The sequence below is a fragment of the Haliotis cracherodii genome, unplaced genomic scaffold (genome assembly GCF_022045235.1).
Source record: "Haliotis cracherodii isolate W230 unplaced genomic scaffold, xgHalCrac1.p SCAF_11, whole genome shotgun sequence".
Classification (NCBI taxonomy): Eukaryota; Metazoa; Mollusca; class Gastropoda; order Lepetellida; family Haliotidae; genus Haliotis; species Haliotis cracherodii.
The window spans coordinates 18,430,311-18,455,627 of NW_027266266.1; the positions used below are offsets into that span (position 1 = coordinate 18,430,311).

At 41.2% G+C, this 25,317-nt stretch overlaps 1 protein-coding gene across 1 annotated transcript; it reads right to left on the reverse strand.

The window, feature by feature from the left end:
- Positions 1-765: 765 nt before the first annotated feature.
- On the reverse strand, positions 766-18,589 carry LOC139456281 (nuclear speckle splicing regulatory protein 1-like). The gene is made up of 8 exons (XM_071237906.1): positions 18,552-18,589; positions 16,080-16,161; positions 15,494-15,562; positions 12,156-12,284; positions 10,692-10,899; positions 10,264-10,354; positions 7,423-7,569; positions 766-5,476 (listed from the first exon to the last, which is right to left on the reverse strand). Exons 1-8 carry the CDS (start codon positions 18,569-18,571, stop codon positions 4,582-4,584), a joined length of 1,641 nt encoding a protein of 546 aa, XP_071094007.1. The 5' UTR covers positions 18,572-18,589; the 3' UTR covers positions 766-4,581.
- Positions 18,590-25,317: the final 6,728 nt, after the last annotated feature.

Consider the following 25,317-nt stretch of genomic DNA (forward strand, 5'->3'; position numbering starts at 1 on the left):
GGAATCAAACTGAGGTTTGAAAAAGATGATTGGAGCACAGCAACACCATTTCGTTTGTTAACTCAAATTTCCAGAACCGTATTTCCTCTAATAGACGCCCGGGCTTCTATTTATTTCGAACAAGCCTTTGACCCGGCGTCAATTAGAGGCCCGGCTTCTATTAATACCCCCATTTCACTATGACCACGAATTTAGGTCCCAAAAAGGGATCATTAATTGTATCAATTGATCGACCCGGCGTCTTTTAGAGGGGGGCAGTCGGGTAGCCTAGTGGTTAAAGCGTTCCCTCGTCACGCCGAAGACCCAGGTTCGATTCCCGACATGGGTACAATGTATGAAGCCCATTTCTGGTGTCCCCCGCCGTGTTATTGCTGGAATATTGCTAAAAGCGGCGTAAAACCATACTCACTCACTCACTCTTTTAGAGGCCCGGCTTTTTGCACTGAACAATTGACCCGGCTTCTATTAGAGGCCTGGCGTCTAATAGAGGAAATACGGTAGTTTGGAAATAATAGAACCAGGACCAGACAAACCAGTGATGGACATTATAAGCAATGACCGATGCAGTCAGGGAATGATCACACAGATCACACAAGTCACTGAGATTGACCACCTGATCCACAATCACAATCACAGGCTCCTGGTGCACAATTTCACCCATTGCTTGTTCTCTTATTATTCCACTCAAACTCCTTCTCCAATAACTACAATGCGTGATATTGATGAATAATATTTTAATGATATAAATTTACAAGAATTGGGCATGATTATAACATACAAGAGCAGTCCTGGGACATTTCTCTGTAATCACAGCTTAGAAACATGGACAAGATGTTCATCTTCAACTGTTTTTTTTTACATTTTCTTTATGATTAAACTACTCATACTTTGTGCAGTTTCTAACATTCTACATTTGCCTTTCCCATCCCTCCATTCCAATAGGATCATCCATGTTCATCCATGGCCAAATCCACACATATCTTGTCCTTAGCTCTGTGTCCACCAAATGTCACATCGTAAGATGCGACTAACAGGATCAGGTGGTCAGGCTCGCTGACTTGGTTGAAGCATGTCATCGACCCCAACTGCGTGGGTCGATGCTCATGATATCAATCACTGGATTGTCTGGTCGAGACTCGATTATTTACAGACCGCCGTCCTTTAGCGGGAATATTGCTGAGTGTGACATAAAACAACCAACCAACCAACCAACCTCTTCGGTGGAAGAAAACACAAACCAGAATACACAAACCAGAAAACACGAACCAACAGCCCTCTGGTTGAAAATACAACTGACAGGATGTCTGCCAAGTAAGGTTCAAAAGCCCCCAAATGCATGTAGTTTTTAATCTGAGTGAGTGAATGTGTATTACGCAACTTTCAGCAATATACCAGCAGTATTAGGATGGAGGAGGGGTTCAAATATACCCGTGTGGGGAACCAATCCTAGACATTTTGATGAGCCAACATTTAAACCACTGCACTACCAAATCTCCCTATTAATTATAAATATTTTCCAAAACAGCCTGGACTCCTATCATCCAAGGCATCATTATTGTGATATGTTTAGTGAGTGAGTGAGATGGGTTTACCGCTGCTTTTAACAGTATTCCAGTTATATCAGGGTGTGTCAGCTTGATGTGGGAGGAAAGCCTGAAGTGATGCAGGTCTCTGGCGTTTACCACTTTGGTGAAACCCACAAGCATGGGTATGGTGCTAACAAACCTAGAAACATAATTGGGGCGAACAGGGAGTCGAACCCACAATCATAGGTTTCTGGGGTGCCAAAGGGACGCAACTCTGCACCAGCGCCTTAGACGACTGGGCCACCCATGCCCCCCAAAATCTGATTTAAACATGAAAGGAAATCAGAGTAGGGAGAGTACTACAGGAGACAACCATCGAGCACATGTGTTTCCAATACCCTGCATAGCAAAATCTTCCTTGATCATGATAAAATCGAAAACGTGCTTAACTTGAAATATTACAGATCAAGTGAGATTGCACAGCGAATTGCGACACCTTAGATGACTGGGCCACCCATGCCCCCTGTGATATGTTTAAACAGGTGCTGAATCAGTGTTGCGTAGACATACAACCAAAGGAAAATAACTTCCCTTCTTGAATACCAAGTACAACGAAATACAGCAAAGGAATTTTTTTTAAAACAGAGAGCTTGTAAATTATTTTCCAGGGCGGAATGATATATATTCAAATGAGTGCAAATATAATCATTTTGTTTTAATTGAGGACACACAGAGATGTGAAACACACACACACACACACACACACACACACACACACACACACACACACACACACACACACACACACACACACACACACACACACACACACACACAAAGATAGCCTTACAGGCAACAACTGCCCTCCTTATTAATCACAGGACAATGATGATTATGATGAATAATACATAATGTTAATCATGGTATAGAAGGCAATGATGATGATGATGTCATCAATTTTGAGGATGATTTGACATTCATCATCTCTAACAAAACTAACAAAAGTGCATTTCAACTGAAAACAAATTTCCTGAGAAATATTTATTCATGTGAAACAATTGCTGAAAATAATTTATTATCCTGCTGCAAGCGGTGCAGCACCTTGGTAGATTTCTATGGTAACTGTGATGACTTCAAAGGCATAACGACCCGTGAAGATCCGGGTAGAATAGGTTTTCAGCAACCCATGTTTGCCGTAAAAGGCGACTGCTTGTCGTAATAGGCGACTAACAGGATCGGGTGGTCAGGCTCGCTGACTTGGTTGATGCATGTCATCGATCCCAATTGGGTGGATCGATGCTCATGATATCAATTACTGGATTATCTGGTCCAGACTCGATTATTTACAGACCGACATCATATAGCTGGAATATTGCTGAGTGCGGAGTTAAACAACAAACCAACCAACCAATCAAAGGCATAACACATGTCCTCTACATAATTTACATCATGTACATTACTAGGAGAGCAGTTCAAAGGTTGGATAACAAAACCTTTATTCCTGAAGTTTGGTGGAGGGAGTCAACAAGTTTTCCATCCAACAAAATCATCTATTAGGAATTACGAACACAATTGACTCTGTTAGATGCTGAAGTCCATATATAACAGCTTTCATCATATTTTATCAATGAAATTACATAGTATTACTATTATCATGATCGTGAGTATGGTGTTAGGCCACTTTTAGCAGTATTCCAGCAATATCATTGCACTGATGGCGTCTTCAATAAACATGACCACAAAACCAGAGATGATATATTCGTTAATTACCCACAGGGTTAGAAATAACCTAGTTCATAAACATTGTAAGTGCACTAGTGCAAATATCACTTCACAGGAACCAGTGTATTGTTTACATCATCCGGACGGAAGGGCTGGGGCTGGTAACTCGGCATCATCCCGAGGCAAGAGAGTTAACTGACTTTGAAAGTCCAGTTTCCACCCTTGCCGAACTAGGCTGGAATTCCTGGGCCGATCGTAGCGCCACCAGTGGTTATTATGAGTTATGTCCCTTCTGAGCCTCTCCTATGGACCAATCGGATTCCATCACTTGCACTTGTTTCGAACAAAATGGTGGCGCCTAGTCAGGACGATCTGATCGTTAATCAAGATCTATATTGTGATAAAACGGGTCTTACATGGCGAAAAGCATCAAATCAGGCGAGCACCATGATTAAAAACATGAAAAGGTTTGGAAAATATCTGTTGACAACGAGTTGGCGGTGCACATGCTTTGCAAATTCTGCAATTGACTGTAATATGCACGACACTTTACGAACCGGATTTTGATTTCGTTGCGAGATTTTGATTGGACTATGCATAGCCTCGTAAGTCCAGTCAAAATGTAACTCCATAATACCAGCCTAGATCGGCAAGGGTTGAAACTAGACTTTTATAGTCAGTTAACTTGCTTGTCTCGGGTACTCGGATCGGGTGGGTCCTGAGTAGGACCCAGTTACCCACAGGACTTCCTGGACCCATGGTTAGTCATGTGATATTTTGTTTAATGACAAAACCTCACAAAAGCTCAGTGGTTACACTACATGTCGCTAATGTTCGCATTATCATTCGAAGATCATTGAAATCATTTGAAAATTTGGATTTTCTAAGACGGTCGTCGTGATCTGGGCCTTTTTCTAAAGGCGAGCTCAAAAGGATTAAGAAATTATGCGTAATAAAGAAATTATTATACTCGCTCAGGAAATACAAGAATTCTGACACTCGTTTCGTAAAATCAGTATGACACTTGTGCTTGTCTGACAATCTCTATGTTCACCTCCTCAAAATATAGTTGGCAAGCTAGTTATCCAATTCAGTGCCCTTGTAAGTGACTGGTGAAACCTGTTCTCCAGCTTTTCCGTCCATCGACCTACGTATCTTGCTAATCTAGCATCACATTAAGGCATCATATACACTGATCACAAGATCCCAGATTACTTTCTCCAGGAAAATACACAAATAAACTCCTCAACCAAGTGTTCATCAAAGGATTCCCTAAATTCTTCTGTATGTAATCTTAAACATGTTAATGCAGCCAACATGATAAAGTCCTAGCTCAGCTCTGCATCCCTTGTGCCCTCTCCTTGGCCAGTTTCCTCTCCAGATACCTCCTCCTGGCCTCTGCTGCCTTGTCCTCTGTTGTGTGTTTGGCGTACTTCAACTTCAAGTCTTCTTCAGGCTTACTCTCGACTTTACTGTCTGGGGGCAGCAGTGGACCAGTAAAGGGAGACGCACTCCTCTCACGGTCATTATCAGCCTTACTTTCGGTGGCTTCCTCCACAAGCTTTTCTTCTGAAACTTTCCTCTGTGGAGATTCTGATTTCTCTTGGTAACTCTTCGACTTTTCTTTTGACCTTGATCCATCTTTTCTATCACTGGATTCTGACATTTGTTTCTTGTTCTTTCCATTTGTTTCCCTTGATGGTTCTCTTTTACTTTTATCTTTTGACCTTGACCTGTCCTTTCTGATTTTGTCTCTTGACCTTGACCTGTCTTTCCTACTTCTGTCTCTTGACCTTGACCTGTCTTTCCTACTTCTGTCTCTTGACCTTGACCTTTCTCTTCTACTTCTTTCTCTTGACCTTGACCTGTCCTTTCTGCTTTTGTCTCTTGACCTTGACCTGTTTTTCCTACTTCTTTCTCTTGACCTTTCTCTTCTACTTCTGTCTCTTGACCTGGACCTTCCTTTTCTGTATCGGTCTCTTGACCCTGATCTCTCCTTAACAGTTCTATCCCTTGGTCTTTCACCTCTATTTCTGTCACTTGACATATCTCTCATATGTTTTTTTCTATCTGACCTTGCCCTATCTGGAGATCGCCGGCCTCTATCTCTTGACCTTGACCTACTGTGACCTCTCTCTTCAGACGACGAACCTGATGAGCTTCTTTTCCTTCTTTTTGTTCCCTCAGACGTCTGCCTTTTCTTTAATGATCCATTTGCTTGAACTTTCCTGGACAAACAAAATTCAATTCAATGTCAATGTGCCCTGAAAAAGTGCCAAGGACGGGTGCACTAATACATGACAGAGGCCATAACCTTCTGGCGGCATCCATATGGTGGTGAAGTGAGTAGGCAAGGTAACAACAAGTACCTACTTTTAAAGTCTTTTGGTATGATGTGGCTAGGGATCAAACCACCGACCTTCTGCTCTCCATGCGGACACTTTACCACTAGACCACGGAGGCTGCCTCACCCGCCCAGGATTGGTATAAGTGAGTGAGTATTGTTTTATGCCACTCTAGCTATATTCCAGCAATATCACAGCGGGGGGGACACTAGAAATGGGCTTCACACATAGTACCATGTGCGGAATCGAACCTGGGTCTTCAATGTGATGAGTTTTATTGACCTCAAATATTTTTTGTTACTTTTGATTATATCTTTTCAGGTTTTGCAAACACTTTTTAAGTCATAATTACAAGGATGGATGGGTAGGTGCGTGGGTGGGTGCGTGAGTGAGTGAGTATGGTTTTACACCACTTTTAGCAATATTCCAGCAATATCATGGCAGGGGACACCAGAATTGGGTTTCACACATTGTACCCATGTCAGGAATCGAACCTGCGTCTTCGGTGTGACGAGCGAACGCTTTAACCACTAGGCTACCCGACCGTCCCCCTAATGCCCCTAATGTGAACATTCGAAGACCCACCACATTTAAACAGAAGAGTTTGTGAATGCTACATGACTTGACATCTCTAAATTTTGACAGTTTTCAAAAGCAAACGCCTAAAGACACTAAATTAGTTCAATAAGTCTGATTCTAGATTGGCTAAATTCAGTGACATGAATTGTAGATATAATACAGATAATTATTGTTACGGCTGTTTCTTATTTGTAAGCTCACTCATATGAATGACGGCCATCATGAATGCACTGTATTGTTCATTCCTTGAGGGGTTTTGCATTGGTTTGACCAGAAAATACATTGAATCTTAATGATGGATTTTACTCAGATTTCAACCTAAGTGCAGTGGCGTCCAAATTGGGACGCTTTTTTTTCTTCTCTAAAATTGAGAATTTATGTAAGGTTCTTATATTCCTACATTGAGTGGTATTCTATTTACATTACATTAAATGAAATTATATCAAACTTGTCAAATATATCATATTACCGTATTCCACATAATAAGCGCCCCGCCCTAATAAGCACCCACAGCGATATTTGCTAATATATTGGCTAGTGAGCAATACCAATCAGCACACCCATGGGCAATTAAATTCTGGTAGAATATATCTGTCGTATGTCAACATTTCAGGCTGTCAGCATAAACCACGAAATTTACGATCTTTCAGCTCTGTTTTTTTCACCAAAATAATATTCTAATAAGAGACCGCTATTTCTAATTCTGAGAGCGCCCTGGGCGTTTATTACGACGGGGGTAAGCTTCTTATGTGGGGCAAAAAAATATTGAACTTTGGGAATGACTTGATAAATCCCTGACTAATAGTTGCAAGAATGTCAACACTGTCTTGAGGTATCCTTCCTTGGTAAAACAATGACTACATTACAATCTGCGATATATTTAGCAAAGAAAAGGCTTTATGACATATTGAGGATCAGCTTCTGATGAAACAACAATCTCAATAAGATTGGAAGTTCTTTGTGATGCAACTAACTCTATGCCATTTTCTTAATTTTCAATTCCTTTTCATTGGAATATGAACTACAACAATTCATGCTACTGCAACATGAGGGGCGGTCGGGTAGCCTGGTGGTTAAAGCGTTCGCTCGTCACGCCGAAGACCCGGGTTCGATTCCCGACATGGGTACAATGTGTGAGGCCCATTTCTGGTGTCCCCCGCCGTGATATTGCTGGAATATTGCTAAAAGCGGCGTAATACCAAACTCACTCACTCACTGCAACTTGGGTGGCCGAGGACAATCTGACTTACTTTCTGCCTCTGGAATCATCAGAGGCTGAACTTGACTGTGAACTGGAATCTGAGTCACTGTCCCCACTCTCTGATACTTTCTCCTTCTTTACTCGGACTTCTTCCCCTTTCTCTCCTTCTTTCTTGATCTTGATATCTTCCTTTCCCCTTGAAAAAGATTAATATTTCTTGTTTATTTGTTTGTTTGTTGTTTGCAATCAGCAATATTCCAACTATGACATTCTGGACCAGACAATTGATCTATGCAACTGGGATCAATGACATGTATCATGTGACATGTGAGTCTATCCACTCGAGAGTATTAGTTGACTCTTACGACAAGCATGGTTGCTGATGACAATTTCAAACCTGCATCACAGGGGGATAAATGTTTCTAAGTCATGCTGTGTTTTCATTCATACTTGGGGCACGGGGGCCCAGTCGTCTAAGGCGCCGCGATTCACTGTGCAGAGTTGCATCCCTTGGGCACGCCAGAAACCTATGATTGTGGGTTGGAATCCCGGTTCGCCCCAATCATGTTTCTAGGTTTGTCAGCACCATACCCGTGCTCGTGGGTTTCACCAAAGTGGTAACGTCTGATACCTGCATCACTTCAGGCTTTCCTTAAGGTGGCATGCAACGATATAACTGGAATACTGTTAAAAATGGTGTTAAACTCACTCACTCATTCATAACCATGTTGACCAGAATCTGATTCAGTGAGTGAGTGAGTTGGGTTTAACGCCGCTTTTAACAGTATTCCAATCATATCACGGCGTGTCAGCTTAATGTGGGAGGAAAGCCCGAAGTGATGCAGGTCTCAGACATTTACCACTTCGCTGAAACCCATGTGCATGGGTATAGTGCTGACAAACCTAGAAACATAATTGGGATGAACCGGGATTCGAACCCACAATCATTTCTGGCGTGCCCAAGGGACACAACTCTGCACAGCAAATCGCGGCGCCTTAGACGACTTGGCCACCCGTGCCCCCCCTGGCAGCTAAGGGATGTAACACTGCGTTTCAGGTTGGTGTGGGAGGAAAGTCCATGGTGATGCAGGATTTACACGTTTACATGTTATTAAAATCATTTGCCTATTGATCAAGCCATGATTTCACTTCTTGCGTAAAAGGCGACTAACGGGATCGGGTGGTCAGACTCGCTGACTTGGTCGATGCATATCATCGATCCCAATTGTGTGGATCGATGCTCCTAATATCAATCACTGGATTGTCTTGTCCAGACTTGATTATTTACAGAACGCCGTCATATAGCTGGAATATTTCTGAGTGCGGTGTAAAACAACAAACCAACCAACCGACATCTGGATGTCCGCCTGACATTACCATGATTACCAACTTCAGGAAATTCAATAGTGCTGGAATGATGCTGGCAAACCAAGAAACATTTTCAGGAAGAATCTGGCATTTGAACCCACAATCATATGTTTCTGGCTCATCTAAGGGATGCAACTCTGCACAGTGAATTGCTGCGGCTAAGAAAATTTGGCAATATGGGCCCCCTTGTCTTGGTTAAAAGTGACAAGAGTTACTTCCCCTTAATGTTTTTAGTATGGAATTAGTGTTGTGATCATTAAAACAGGATTGCAATACTATGACGGCGGTCAATAAATAATCAAGTCTGGACCAGACAATCCAGTGATTGACATCATGAACATCAATCCACGCAATTGGGATATGAAGACATGCATCAACCAACTCAGTTAGCCCCACAACCCGATCATGTTAGTCTACTCTTACAACAAGCATAAGATATGAAGATATGGTAAAAGAGATTTAATGAGAGACCTTTCATTGTAAAGGACAGAAAGATTTCTGGTGGCCATATTGGAAAATAATGAACTATTATTGCGCAATCTTTTATGACAAGGTACAATTCAAGTTAGATTGTCTACTGGACTACATGAGTGCAAGATTCAGCACACTGCTGTGGAAAATGTTAATGATTAAGGAAAGTACCTTTGATTTTCTGAATGAATGCCGAACATGTCCTCAGCCAAGGGGCCTGGTTTGGTTTAAGACTAAAATGTCTATTCCATATGTTATGTGGCAGTGTAATGCACTGCTAAACAACAATCATAACTGTATTTCATGGTTTCTGTTCAATCTCATTAAAATCAGATCTTAGTTTTCGCTACCGCTAAACAAAGATCTGAGGACATCCCATTAAGGGTCACGTGAGAACGACTTTTCGCGAACTTTGACCGACCATTGAAATGACTGACAAGAAATCAACATTAGCCAATCAGAAGGCAGCTTTCTCAAACTTTACGACACTAGTTTCAAACTGGCGACTACGCTTCGAAACATATATTGACGTATTCTCAATTTAAAAATTAAAACTAATAAGAAGAACATTCTGGAATGGCTTTTAGATGGCCTAGATTGTAAGGATATAATCATAAACTGTAACTGTTGTTCGGAATACCCCTTGTTAAATTTTTTCGTGATTGCATGATTAGAAAACACATTCCAACAGTCACTTTCATGATCTGGTTAGCGACGCTCTGATTGGTTGGATGAAAGGTCGTTCTGACGTGACCCGTAATAGGATGTCCTCAGATATTTGTTAAACGATAGCGAAAACTAAGATCTGATTTAATGAGATTGGGTTTCATGTGGAATATACTGTGATGTTCTAGTGATACTGGACTGGTCAAGGACTGTGTGGAAAGTACTGGAAGCTGGTTTGACTATACATTTTGTGGGCTGTTTGTTGGTTTCACACTAAATTCTTTATACGTACAGATTTCTGGGCTAACATATTGTTTCAATTTGGGAATCCACATGTAGAAGAGAAAAGAACCTGTTTTAAGAGGGAAACATCAGTGCAACTTACTCTGGTTCATCGCCGTCCCCCCCGGCAGTCTGGCGGTACAGGTAGCGGTAGAATCCACTCAGATCCTTCTGCTTCGTCACATCCAGCATTGCTAGTAGAAATAGAGAAATACCATGGGTTAGCAACACACTCTACTGGCTTGTATCAGTATTAGTGAGTTTCATGCAACAATTACTCTCACCCAACCATCCCCCAGTCCTCCACATTCCACCCCCAGTCCTCCACAACCCACCCCAGTCCTCCACAACCCAACCCCATCCTCCACAACCCAACCCCATCGTCCACAACCCACCCCAGTCCTCCACAACCCAACCCAGTCCTCCACGACCCACCCCCATCCTCCACAACCCACCCCAGTCCTCCACAATCCACCCCAGTCCTCCACAACCCACCCATCCTCCACAACCCACCCATCCTCCACAACTCACCCTCCATTTCTGCCTTCTTCTTCTCCCTCTCCTCCTCCTCCTGCTGCTCCTGCATCTTCTTCTTGTAGGCGGATGTCACAAAGGCTTCCTTGTCTGCAAACTCATCCCCCTCCTGCTCCCTCTCCTGCTGCACCTTCCTCTCCACGCGTCGCTCCTCCTCCTTCTTGCGGATCTCTGCATGCTTCAGCAGACCTGCGATGTAGCGTGGCTAAACACAACACATACCACCCTTAGGACTGAGAATTTGTTGGTATAAACAGGATATACTTTAATAATAATAATATTCTTCAGCACCATTTCCGTCTACGTAGTCGCTCATAGCGCCTCACACAGGGTCATAGACACATCTAAAGAGATAAGTCTTGTTTTGTCTTGAAAGTGTCCAGAGTTGGAGACTGCCTAATTTCCACTGGAAGGGAATTCCAGAGCACAGATGCAGTGTGAGCAAAAGTAATCCCTTTTAGGGACTCATTTGCATATGTATAACTGTTAGATGTGTTTCAAATGTCACATATATAGAAGACTGCAAACTGCTTGAGTTAGCTATGGTAACGAATGCATCATAATCATACATTCACAACACTGAAAAAATACACCATATTGTATGTGTACATCAGAGTAGCCCATCAGAGTAAAGTGATCCAGGTCTACAAGATGGCAACAGAGATAAGCGAGAGTCAGCTCTTTTGTGTATTATTCACGGCAGTAGCGTATATAAATGTATAACAACTAATATACGTTATGCCTGCACTCAGTCAGTACATGAAGACGATTAAGGAAATACCTCTTTACTGGCTGAAAAGGTTTCATTGGGTATTGCTACAAACACTTATTGTTGTTATCATACTGAGTGAGTGAGTGAGTTGTGTTTAACGCCGCTTTTAACAGTATTGCAGTTAAATCGCGGCGTGTCAGCTTAATGTGGGAGGAAAACCCGAAGTAATGCAAGTCTCAGACGTTTATCACTTTGGTGAAACCCATGAGCACGGGTATGGTGCTGACAAACCTAGAAACATAATTGGGGCGAGCCGGGATTCAAACCCACAATCATAGGTTTCTGGCGTGCCCAAGGGATGCAACTCTGCACAGCGAATCGTGGCGCCTTAGACGACTGGGCCACCCGTGCCAGTGGCTGATTATTAAAACTGACCCTTCTTTCAACACTGATGAGGTGACTATCAACCAGGGAAAAATATATCTGTAAACATCTTAAATGTTGAACATTACACTTAGCAAGTTTCCAGTCATAAAAACGTATTAAGAGTCTGTTAACTATATTCAGGAGTGGAACAAGCATGCAAAGTTTCAGCTTCATTGTTCCAATGGGTGATCCTGGTGAGCTATACATCAGTTTGAAAGAAACAACTGTGGCAGGAAAACTTTGTGTTGATAGTTCGCCTGTCAGACATTGAAATATCCTGGATATATGAGCACAGAAACCATGGTAACCAGGGTAACTCTTACCTTCTTATCAACCTTCGCTTTGACCTTGACATCCTTCTTCTCTTTCTCAGACTGCATGTTGTCATAGATACTGTCATATTCATATACAGTGGCATCCTCTGACAATGCTTTGTCAATCTCGATCTGAGTCTGAAAATTACAAGGAACATTTTACTCTACAGTTTAGTTCCTCTTATTTGTCACTGTTCCGTCTGCATAAACCCATCTCATCATTGCTCATGACTGATTTGTTTGGGATGAATGATAATGTTCCTTTACCCCTTAATCAGCAACATTCCAACAAATATCATGATGGCCTTTGAATAATTGAATCTGGGCCAGACAATTCAGTGATTGATAGATGAGCAACAATCAACACCAGTAGAAGGACAAGTAATCATCAAAGTCACCAAACCGGACTACCCGACATATCTGATTTTTGTATTTTGAAAACGAACATAAACAGACAGTTCCAAATGGCAATAATAAAGACTGTACTATTACATTATTGTGGATAGTATAGACTGAGCTCCATGCCATCTACAACCGAAAGAGAGAACCATCATAGAAATATTTGTGTTCTAGGTGGTTTTTCGCCCTTAGGGTTGTTGGGGACAATTCTAACCAGTGATTGATAGCATAAGCAGCAATCCAAGCTATCAGGGTGCTGACACTACATACCAAGTTACAGTGTGACTACCAGATCCTCATCATTGGAAGCTGGGGACCTATTTTAACATGGAATTCCCATGCACTTTAGGTGAAATGTCATGTTCAAGATTATTGCACTTATATAATCATGCGCATGCATATATGTGTGTGTGTGTGTGTGCGTGCGCGCATGCGTGTGTGGATGCTTGTCCAGACTTATGCTAGTTTTATTGAACTACCCCACTGAGATACCACTCAGACACAGTCACCAACTCCCATCTTCCCGAGGCAAGAGAGTTAACTGACTATAAAAGTCCAGTTTCCACCCTTGCCGAACTAGGCTGGTATTATGGAGTTACATTGTGGCTGGACTAACGAGTCTATGCATAGTCCAATCAAAATCGCGCACTGAAATCGAAATCCGGTTCGTAAAGTCTCATGCAGATTTCGGTCGACTGCAGGATTTGCAAAGCATGTGCACTGCTAACTCGTTTTCTACAGATATTTTCTAAATCTTTTCATGTTTTTAATCAAGGTGCTCAGATTATTTGATGCACTTCGCAATGTAAGACTCGTTTTATCACAATATAGATCATAATTTTCTATCAGATCGTCTTGACTGGGCACCACCGTTTTGTTTGAAGCAAATGCAAGTGATACGAGAGGTTTAATCTGATTGGTCAACTCATAATAGCCACTGGTGGCGCTACGATCGAGCCCAGGAATTCCAGCCTAGTTCGGCAAGGGTGGGAACTGGACTTTTAAAGTCAGTTAACTCTCTTGCCTCGGGAAGATGACCGACTCCAAGCCGACCAGTTCTTGTTTTATCCTCCTCAATGCCAAGTGCCAGACAGGATAACAATAAGTACTCTCTTTCAAATCTTTTGGTATGGGGATCAAACCTACAGCCTTTCGCTCTCTGGGCAGAAGCTCTACCCACTAGACCATGGATGCGGTATGCACTTTAAGAAGCTCCATTAAGGCCAGTGTATGATATATATTATGAACAGTCTATCATATTATTCTATTACCCCCCTCTAGCGGGTTCAATATTTTGGAAAAAAAGAAATTTGAATATTATGCGCAGAAAAAAATTACACCGTACCCTTTTAGCGAAGTCCGCCAAACGAACGGGTGATGAGAAACTTCGTCAGTACAAATTCACAATTTGAGATAAAAAATCACCAGACATGTTTACTTACCATTTAAATAGTATTTATTGTTCTGCTAGGCATTGTTTTATATCTAGGGATTAAGATTACCTTGTGTATTTTCTCGTAAACTAAGCCGGAAACAGCAATCAGCTGTACACACGTTTTCTTGGAATCGACCGGTGATTTGGTCAAGACACACCCAATGATATAACTTTATAGGATTTTTAATGCAAGGATCGGCAACAATTGTATCTGAAACTATTTTTTTTTTATCAGGAATAACATATTCCATTATTTTTTTTAATTATATGTAGCCTTTACTAAACATATTTAAAATAATAATAACCCTAAGCGAAGCAGCTGATCGCTATTCCCGGGTATTATTTTTTACATGGAACCAGTCTGACCAGTCACCGTCAAGGCTCACGCGCACGTGATCGCGTGATCGCGAGAATTTCATGTTGACATAGAATCGTCAAACAAAAACAAATATGACTTTTAACGAGTCAAAGTATGTCATTTATGATATATGTATCCATTCTCTGTCAACTAAAGTTCGTTTCAAGGCGTCAATAGCGGTATTCTGACCGTGGTTGCTGTTAATAACGGTGAGTTGTGCGATCTTCCGATCGCTTCACACACGATTTCGCCGAAATTAATAAAAATAATATTAAAAGGAAATTTGAATAAAATTAATGAAATAAGTTACGAACATAAGTCCAGATATACAAAGAACACTTTTTATAGCCAGACAGTGTAATTACATGATTATTTTGCGTACTTTAGTATGGATTTGTTGACATGGTATTTCCGGTGTTTCGTGCTCACGGTAATGTCTTTCCATGGGGGAAAAAAACATCCAAACTCATAATTCATGTATAATGCGCACCCCCTTCTACACAGCTGTGTTTTTTCGAAAAAAAGTGTGCATTATACTCAAGAAAATATGGTAGTAGTAGTGAGTGAGTGAGTGAGTGAGTATGGCTTTATGCCACTTATTAGCAATATTCCAGCACTATCACTGCAGGGGACACCAAAAATGGGCGTCACACATTGTACTATTATAATTTTATTAGTAAAAATCACCTATAATCATGATAAGAGAATGGATATTAAGAATATAAATTTGGGTTAATTTTAAACTGAGAAATGTTATCTTTGCTTCATGCTTCTTGGCTAGCTCTTCATGTCTATGCTATTGTCATCATTGTTACACTGACGGCTGGTGAAGCAATCTCTAGCAATATTGCAGCAACCGTTGGAAAAAAATGAAGATATGAGTTATCTCCCCTGATCGAGTATGCAAGTCCATGGCAAGGACTTCAGTCCTTCTGAATCCAACTTGGTGCTTGGGTATCCACTTGTTTGTTTGTTGTGATTGTTGTTTAATGCCACATTCAGTAATATGTGAGCTACAAAATGACAGGCTGTTAGACAATCATCTTACGACCAGCCTAGACTGCAGGGTACCAATTCTAACATGGAATCCCTACAGAGCCCAAATAATCATCCTTACAACAGGATATATAATTGAATTATGCCCTCCATACTGACCTGTTTTTTAACTTTGAGGGACTGTGTGGTAGATCTCTGCATTGGGTTGACGTCTGCATTACCTGTGTCCTGTAACCATGGTAACAAAATAAAAACCGAAACATTAAAAGACAATCAACATGATCTTGTTGATCACAAAAAGTTAAAAAATGAAAATGAAGTCTTGTGTCCATATTCGTTAAATAGTAGATTCAGGCTTAATCTAGAATAGATTCATCACTTTGCTCATTCTCCAATTGTATTCAACTCAGACTGATTTTCTCTCTGATTCATTACCTCTCTTCATCCTCCATAAGACTTCAAATCAGACATTCGGTGTCAAGGCTACTAAATTTGGGGTATAAGGGAGCAAAGTATTTAGAACGGTATATCTGATTTCTGAATCTCAAAAACAAAAACATAAACAGCCTGTTCCAAATAGCAGTGAGTTGGGTTTAACGCCACAAGGAAATGGTCTCCCTGAATCTTACTATTCTCGAACTACATGACGACATATGTAAATTTTGAACCCTGATAGATCAATTCAAGGGCAAAAGCTACAATTTAACAGCCACGTAGAGGGGTTATCCCCAACTTGATGATGTACCTCATCACTGTCATCTCCAAATATATTTGGTCTTCTCTGTATGGAGGCTGTCTTGTTGTTCTTGGGGATAAGTAAACCATATCTGAAAGAAGACATATGGACTTAGCATGCAACAAAATGGAGATAGAGTATTGTATCGCGATACAAGGCCCACGGACAATACCTCGAGTTACAACTCCTGTATCGCGATACATACAATACATTACATTTTTCAAGATATATTGGTGTAAAAACGTGTGAATAATAGCAGAAACTGTTCAACACGCAGGTAATACAGATTCTTTCGATCTTCCCGGTCAGCGACAAGTATCGTAACATTCACAGTACCTACTAGCCAAAATATTTCTGCCCACAATATCACATCTTTGATCTCTAAAATTTAAAAACAAATGATTCTGGGTTTCAAATTACATGCAAAAAGAACAAATATCAACTTAATGAAATAAAACAACTGTATCAGGATACAAATCGCATCGCAACCATAGCATCGGATACGTATTGTATTGCGAGCCCACCATAGTGTTACTCCTCTAGCATGTATAACGGGTTTAACGGTGTGTTCAAGAATATTGTGTTAGTGTGGCTGCTTTTACTAGTCCAGACTAAAGCAGATTTTATAGTGCTAGACCACTGAGATACAATACCGAAGTTTAACATGAATTCCATCCTCAGACACAGTATACTGACTCAGAGCCAACCAGTCCTTGTTTTATCCCCTTAATGCCAAGCACCAGGCAGGGTAACAAGCAGTGTCATACTTCTGTTAGTATGACACGGTCGGGGATCGAATCCCCTCGCTTTCCGCTATGCGAGCAGATGCTCTACCCCTAGGCCAGAGAGGCAGCCAGCTTATTATGTATAGCAGCTTACAGGTGTTGGTCAAGTTTGAGTAGCAGACTAAGTAAGCAAGTAATTGTCATGGATCACTGAACCATTCACCTCCGATCAATCCATTAGCTACAACTTAATTCATTTTCGGACAGCACAACCATTTCTGTTTTTGTGTTCATTTGTGTTGTAATTGTGACAGAGGCAATTAAGATTAACATAAATGAATAGCATGCCTTCCCGGCGTCGTCAGAGGTCGTCATTTGGTCACAACTTGGATTTCAAAATAACTTAAAAGTATTTTATTAGTTAACAGTTATAGCTAATGCTATGTCTTTGTAGCAATGACTTGTATACCACATCTTCCTGAGGCAAGGGAGTTAAATGACTATAAAGTCCAGTTTCCACCCTTGACGAACTCGGCTCGAATTATGGAGTTATATTGTTGCTGGACAAACAAGTCTATGCATAGTCCAATCAAAATCGCATAATGAAATCAACATCCTGTTCGTAAACTGATGTGCAGGTTTCGGACGATTGCAGCATTAGCAAACCATGTATACCGTCAACTTAGCATCAATAGATATTTTCTAAATCTTTACATGTTTTTAATCAAGTAGCTCACATGATTTGATGCACTTTACGAAGTAAGACTCGTTTTATTAACATATAGATCTTGATTATTTATCAGACTGTCTTCACTGGGTGCCCTCATTTTGTTTGAAGCAAATGCAAGTAATATCAGAGGTAGAATCTGATTGGTCAGTAGGAGGGAAATAGAAGGAACATAACTCGTAATAGCCACTGGTGGTGCTACGATCAAACCCAGAAATTCCAGTCCAGTTCAGCATGGGTGGAAACTGGACTTTTACAGTCAGTTAACTCCATTGCCTTGGGAAGACATATATACCAGGACCAATAATGAGCAAGAGGCTTTAATGCTCGGATTGACATTATTGCATTCAATGTTTCGTTAAACATGTTAAAATACATCTGAAATTAAGAACGTAAGAAGGTTTAAAAAATCTCAATTTCGAAAATTTGCCTGCCAAGGGCACTTAGTTTATAACACGAGAATAATCCCTGTCTTCATTCTATACATCTACTCTATATAATATGGCTTTATTACCAGAGATTATTAACTTTCTCAAATGAAAATCTAAAAATACATTGAAACCACATATATTGGCCTAGGAAAACACCAGTTACAGGCACTTTGCTTGGGATAATGCGCACAAGGACATTTTTCCGATCTTATCAACATTATACAACATATATTCAGCTCTATTGGTATCAAATTTGAAAAATATCTTTAGGACATTTTGAGTTGACAGTCCGTTAATGTCAAGGAAGACGAACCGATCTGAAAGTCCGACTTAGAGGTTAAATGCCTAGATTCCGCAGATATAGCCTATACCTTCAGTGGCTTAACTGTTTCTGTGATGCAGTTGGTGATACAATGATAGATTTGGTAGTCTATATAAATGATAAACACTAGTATCTACTACGGATGTTCAAATATCAGTCTAATACTATAACGTAGACAAGAATGATTTGCATCATTAATATTAACCATAGCTGTGACCAAATTGCATATAGGTCATTATTCAATCTGTTGTAATTGCATATTCCAGATTCACTCACTGCTTTTTGTTGCCGTCCATGTTGCTTCGTTCGAGTGACGTCCCTTGGCAAGGGCGGGTAACTCTATGTATGTGTGCCGTACCAGACCACGCCCCCTTGTTGATGTTTTCTTGGAAAGATTGGATTTCGTAAATGTAACAGTTTTCAATTGTGTCAAAGAAGGCATGTGAGAGAGAACAGATGACAATTTAGGAACGAATCCATTAGACATAAATCATCGCCATGACACTCGGGAATGCAATAACAGTTTTGGAAAAGCAAAATTTAGGTACGTTGAACTAAATGTCTATCTCGAATCAATCATATTAGGATAGCAATTTACGATACAAGCTGTTATATGTCGTCCTGCAATTCATTTGAAACAGACTGCAGATGAACATAAGGAGCATATCGATCACAGGCCCCTGAAGCAGGATAGTGATATTACTGAAACACTGGACATAAGGGGCCCGTTTTGTTTGTTTGTTTGATTGTTTGTTGTTTTACGCCGCACTCAGCAATATTCCAGCTATATGACGTCGGTCTGTAAATAATCGAGTCTGGACCAGACAATCCAGTGATTGACATCATGTGCATCGATCCACGCAATTGGGACCAATTACATGCATCAACCAAGTCAGCGAGCCTGACCACCCGATTACGTCAGTCGCCTTTTACGACAAGCATAGTCGCCTTTTACGGCAAGCATGGGTTGCTGAAGACTTATTCTACCCCGGAATCTTCACGGGTCTGTATTGCAGTAATGTCACTATCCTGCTTCTGGGGCCCGTGATCGATATGCATTACTCACTGATGTTCAGCTGAAAAGAGTTTGTAATGGACTTGACAACGTTCTTCTTTGCGAGACTCCGTGGTCTAGTAGTAGAACGTCCGCCCGGAGAGCGGAAGGTCAGGGGTTCGATCCCCGGCCGCGTCATACCAAAAGACGTTAAAAGATGGTACTTGTTGTTACCCTGTCTGTCGTTCGGCATTAAGGGGCTAAAACAAGGACTGGTCGGCTTGGAGTCAGTATACTGTATCTGAGTGGGGTATTCATGTTAAACTGCGGCATGGTATCTCAGTGAGCTAGCACTATAAATCGGCATAAGTCTGGACTAGAACAAGCAGCCACACACACACACACACACACACACACACACACACACGTGCATGCACGTCGCTATATAAGTGCAATAACCTTGGACGTGACGTTAAACCCAATTTCACGATCTCTACTTTGCGATAAAAGCTATTACTAAGAGGACTGGGCACAAGCCCGGATGCAAATTATTTTTAAACAGGGGGGAGGGAGCACTTAATATAAAACATGCTTGATGAATGCACATAATTCAAAAAACAATTTGCGTTTTGTAGTCTCGTTAACTTTGCTGAAAACATATCACCAAATGATTCAGTTACACGGTTTCTTGTACACTGCCATGTTAGGTATGTTTAATCAGAACCTTGTATAATCCTATAACCACTAACCCCGCTCTGGATTAGTATATATTTGGGGGTAGATTCATATACATGCTCCAGTCACACTGGTTATTTATGCAGCTGAACTGCGGCGTTAAACAGCATTCACTATAAGAGTTTATATGCCCTTTAACGCTGTATTAACAAATATTTCAGTTATATCACCACGAGTCTATGAAATAACCATAAAAATGAAACATGTAAAAAAACACCTAACCCACATTATTCAAGCTAATTATATGACGGCTGTTTCTAAATAATTTATTCTAGACCAGACAATCCAGTGATTGATATTATGAGCAAATTCTCACACCGTCGGCGTACGATGATGCGCAATCAACCAAGTAACCAAACCCTAATCACTCTATTCATTGAATCGTAAGTAGCCTCGTGGGGCGGTCGGGTAGCCTAGTGGTTAAAGCGTTCGCTCGTCACGCCGAAGACCCGGGTTCCATTCCCGACATGGGTACAATGTGTGAAGCCCATTTCTGGTGTCCCCCGCCGTGATATTTCTGGAATATTGCTAAAAGCGGCGTAAAACCAGACTCACTCACTCACTCACTAAGTAGCCTCGTATGACAAGCACGGGTTGCTGGGTAACAGGGATCACAGCGGGTTTCAGAACAAAATAGTTTGTATACAGCAATACAATTCCTAGGAATTGCATTCGATTCTGTTTCAGGTCCACGAGTGGCCCGGTCGTCTAAGGCGCCGCGATTCGCTGTGCAGAGTTGCGTCCCTTGGGCACGCCAGAAACCTATGATTGTGGGTTCGAATCCCGGTTCTCCCCGATTATGTTTCTAGGTTTGTCAGCACCATTACCGTTCTCGTGGGTTCCACCGAAGTGGTAAACGTCCGAGACCTGCATCACTACGGGTTTCCTACCATATTGAACTGACACGCCGTGATATAATTGGAATAATGTTAAAAGTGGCGTTGAACCCAACTCACTCACTCATTCGATTCTGTTTCTGTGTTGCAGCTTTGACAATCAGCGTATTCTCAATTCTTATAGTGTTTTATGTAGCACTAGCAGTACTTATCTACCGTCCGAATCGTCGAAGGCGTCAACGTGGTCGAGTGTTCACAGTGGTCGAGCACGACGACACCACTGAAGACGGACCAAGTGGAGAAGGTCGAGAAGGACGCCGTCCTGATCCCACATCCGGGCCTTCCAGTGTACACAGATCTTCAACCAATGAGCTCCACGCCATATTGGAGATTCCTTCCTGACACGTGTATACATCCGGGAACTCAAGTTCCTGCTACTTTCCTGAATTGACCTTTCGTTGGGACCATTGATTTGTTATCTCCTGTCAAATACCAATACTTTTATCCTTATTAAAAAATAACAGAATTAAAGTTCAGGTAATGATCTACCTGCAGGGTGACTGAAAAGTATATATATTCTAAAACCAGCTTACGACATTCATGTAGCTGCTAAATTCTGAATATATTTTTCGTGTAAATATTATTGACACCCTATCGTGCGATTTAGGAAGTGAAAATGATTTTCATTATTTTCTTGAATACCCTAGGTATACCAAATTCCGTTCTCAATTGATTTCTGAAATTTTAGAAAGTGGTGTAATCTTTAATATTAATACCCATATTTTTGGCAATGTAAACTGATGGAAGTTGTTTTTACACCAGTCCATAAATATACTCAACGACGAAAGAAACGCGAATACCATACATGTTGGTTATAATTTGAATTATTATTCATATTCAAGAGATATTAGATTGTTTCGATGCACACACGAACATACTGTTATGTTGTGTGAACCGACGCTCATGAACGCATCACATGTGACGTCCTAGATCCATGACGCTGGATGCACCAATTGTCTCGTGCAGGATTAGCGTGTAAAGTTTGGAAATCACGTGCAGCATATCGTTATAAGAATAAAGGCACTCTGAGGTAACACTTGACTGAGTGTGAGTTTTGTCATTAAGTGGTACACATTGGAAATATCTATTCTCAACGTACATACTTCTCTATATGTTTCTATGGTTAGCGTTTCTTTTGGCGGTGAGTATATACAATGTGTGTGTGTGTGTGTGTGTGTGTGTGTGTGTGTGTGTGTGTGTGTGTGTGTGTGTGTGTGTGCATAATAAAACTTAACCTTGGTTGACCATCTTCGGTAAAGCTAATTTGTTTCATTTATTAATTCAATCCTGAAAATAAAAAACAGGTGTTGATGGTGTATGTGAGGGAGTATGGTTTTACGCCGCTTTTAGCAATATTCCAGCAATATCACGGCGGGGGACACCAGAAATGAGCTTCACACAATGTATCAATGTCGGGAATCGAACCCGGGTCTTCGGCGTGACGAGCGAACGCTTTAGCCACTAGGCTACTCGATTGACCTCGGTTGACTCACTTAAATTTTATTAATCGAACGCGTACGCACGTGGTGAGAACTTTTGTTTGCGGATTAACGGGGGTTCACGCTATTCAGGGATGCAGAAAGTGTGCACGACACACTTCGGAAAAGCTGTTGATTGTGTAGTTTATCGTCCCGACAAATGCTGTGGCTTGGGTTGTCACGGATGTGGTCTGATAGAGGTGATTTAGAGTCATCTTTGGAGACTGACCTTTGTTCTTTTATTCAGGTTTTGACGGGCCTAGATGTTTCTAGGTGAGGTGAGGTGAGTTGGGTTTAACGCCGCTTTTAACATTATTCCAGTTATATCACGGCATGTCAGCTTAATGTGGGAGGAAAGCCCGAAGTGATGCAGGTCTCAGACGCTAGATGTTTCTAAACCATACTGAAACAAGTATTTACACAGTATAACCTCTGTCCTGAGCAACTAGTACAACAGACGATAAAGAACATCACAAAGAAATCTCAGAAATCCCCACGTCAACAGTCTGCACCTTTTGTGATCAGTTAGCCACAAAATCCAGAGACTCTTAAAGAAACAGGCCAACATTGATGTAGTTTTCAAGAGAAGTCATACCATTCAGAACACAATTAAAGCCACAGGGAAACCACCATCCAGCCACAAGCTAGAACCATCAGGAGCAGTGTACCACATTCCCTGCAATTGTGGACAAGCTTACATAGGAGAAACATCTAGGCCACTCAAAACCCGAATAAAAGAACATCAAATCTCAGTCTCCAAAGATGACTCTAAATCTGCTCTATCAGACTTAACTCTTTACAATTTTAACAACTTAACAAAGAGGTGTTCCAGGACCAATTTAAAATAATAAACACACGAAATAACCGAACAAATGAGCCACCACGACAGCTGACCAGTCCTTGTTTCAGGCTTTTAATGCCAAGCGCAAGACAGGGTAACAACAAGTACCATCTTTGAACGTCTTTTGGTATGACGCGGGCATGGATCGAACCCTGTACCTTCCGCTCTCCGGGCAGACGCTCTACCACTAGACCAAGGAGGCGATCGCCATCAGTTTGGACAAGAAGTTCCAGAGTACTTGTGACAACATAATACATTGATATAATCAGGGTTGATTGTTCCATATTTGTTTTGTTATGAGAAGTATAAATTTAAGTTTTTAAGTTTTTTAATTTTAATTTTAATTATTCATTGATAAAATCGTTTAACCAATTAAGTATTAATACTCTCTTAACCGTTAAAGTTACGGAGGTGAGTTTGAATCATGAGGTGCCTAAAAGAAAAAACCCATTCACAGTAATATATATTCGTAGAAAATAGTCGCCTCCAATAATGTAAGGTATTGTGTTGATGGTCATATCTCTGCCATACTGGATGCGTTATGTGTGACAGCTGTTAAACATTACAGCGTCATGGCTGTTGTATTGTACTCCCCGATACGGGAATAATCTCTGCGTTTTTTAGAACAAAATAAATGCATTAACACATATTTGACAAGGAAGGTACTCTGGTACAGAAACAGCAGGTGTTACAGATATATCATCTCAACACAAAAACAGAACAATCATTAATTAACTGCGTTCTTTATATTAATGACAAGGTCAGTCAATATTTTTACAGAACAGCCAGTTGACAAGGTCAGTCAATATTTGTACAGAACAGCCAATTGATAATGTTAGGTAACACTTCCAATCAATCTCATTAAAATCAGATCTTAGTTCTCGCTACCGCCAAACAAAGATCTGAGGAAAGGTCTGTCTGACGTGACCCCTAATGGTCTTTGTTTAGCGGTAGCGAGAACTAAGATCTGATTTTAATGAGACTGCACTTCCAATATAGACCTATACACATATGAGGTCACTCGTCGAGTGAGTGAGTTGGTTTTAACGCCGCTTTTAACAGTATTCCAGTTATATCACGGCGTGTCAGCTTAATGTGGGAGGAAAGCCCGTCTATTAATTTAGTCTTCTGTTCGACAAGTGACCGGGGGCACTGGTGGCCCAGTCGTCTAAGACGCCGCGATTCGCTGTGCAGAGTTGCGTCCCTTGGGCATGCCAGAAACCTATGATTGTGGGTTCGAATCCCGGTTCGCCGAGATTATGTTTCTAGGTTTGTCAGCACCATACCCGTGCTCGTGGGTTTCACCGAAGTGGTAAACGTCTGAGACCTGCATCAGTTGGGGCTTTCCTCCCACATTAAGCTGACACGCCGTGATGTAACTGGAATACTGTTAAAAGCGGCGTTAAACCCAACTCACTCACTCACTCACTCACTCACTCACTCTTTGAACGCCAAATTCTAAAAAGCTAAAAGAAATGTAGTTACAGTTAAGGTAGACGTCCAGAAGGTATATTGTAATTCTCGGAGACTTGGTTGCTTGTGTGTCATCGTATTGCTGATACTCTCAGTCACAGGTTTGTCTGGCCCAGAATTGATTATTTACAGGCCGAGTGATATGTCTGGAATATTGCCGAGTGTTACGAAACAAACAGAGTGTGCTATTATAGGTCTAAGACCTGCACTGCAAACACACTTATGGAACTCAGCAGCTGGTTCCAATGATAAGGGCGCAACGTTGTAGGTCACCATAATAACGTTTCAAAAGTTGTGAATACTCAAATTTACATGCACCTGAAATGGGGTATATGCGTTCTTCTCGAAGGCTACGGATTCACAGAATAATATCAATTAGTAGAATAATGTGTAGAGAACACTCGGAAGTATACTAATCAGTGAGAGAAGTGTTTGCAGACTATTGACACAACACTTCAGTATCAAAAGGGCGTTATGCTGATTATCAGCAATCTTTATTTTAGCACCACGGTATTGGATACTTGTCATTGAATCATCAGCGTCACCGAAGGATAAATACTGGATCCTGTGAAGGATGTCAGTCAGTATCTTAGTGTGTGAACACAGTGGGCGGCTTCATCAAAGC

What these genes read in the sequence shown, in the direction of transcription:
- LOC139456281 (XM_071237906.1), bottom strand. Translation starts at nt 18,571, where the DNA reads ATGGACGGCAACAAAAAGCA. An exon ending in AAGCGAAGGTTGATAAGAAG is followed by an intron (nt 10,900 to 12,155) that starts GTAAGAGTTACC and finishes TGTTGTGTTTAG; the next exon opens with CCACGCTACATCGCAGGTCT. An exon ending in GAAGAAGGCAGAAATGGAGG is followed by an intron (nt 10,355 to 10,691) that starts GTGAGTTGTGGA and finishes TATTTCTACTAG; the next exon opens with CAATGCTGGATGTGACGAAG.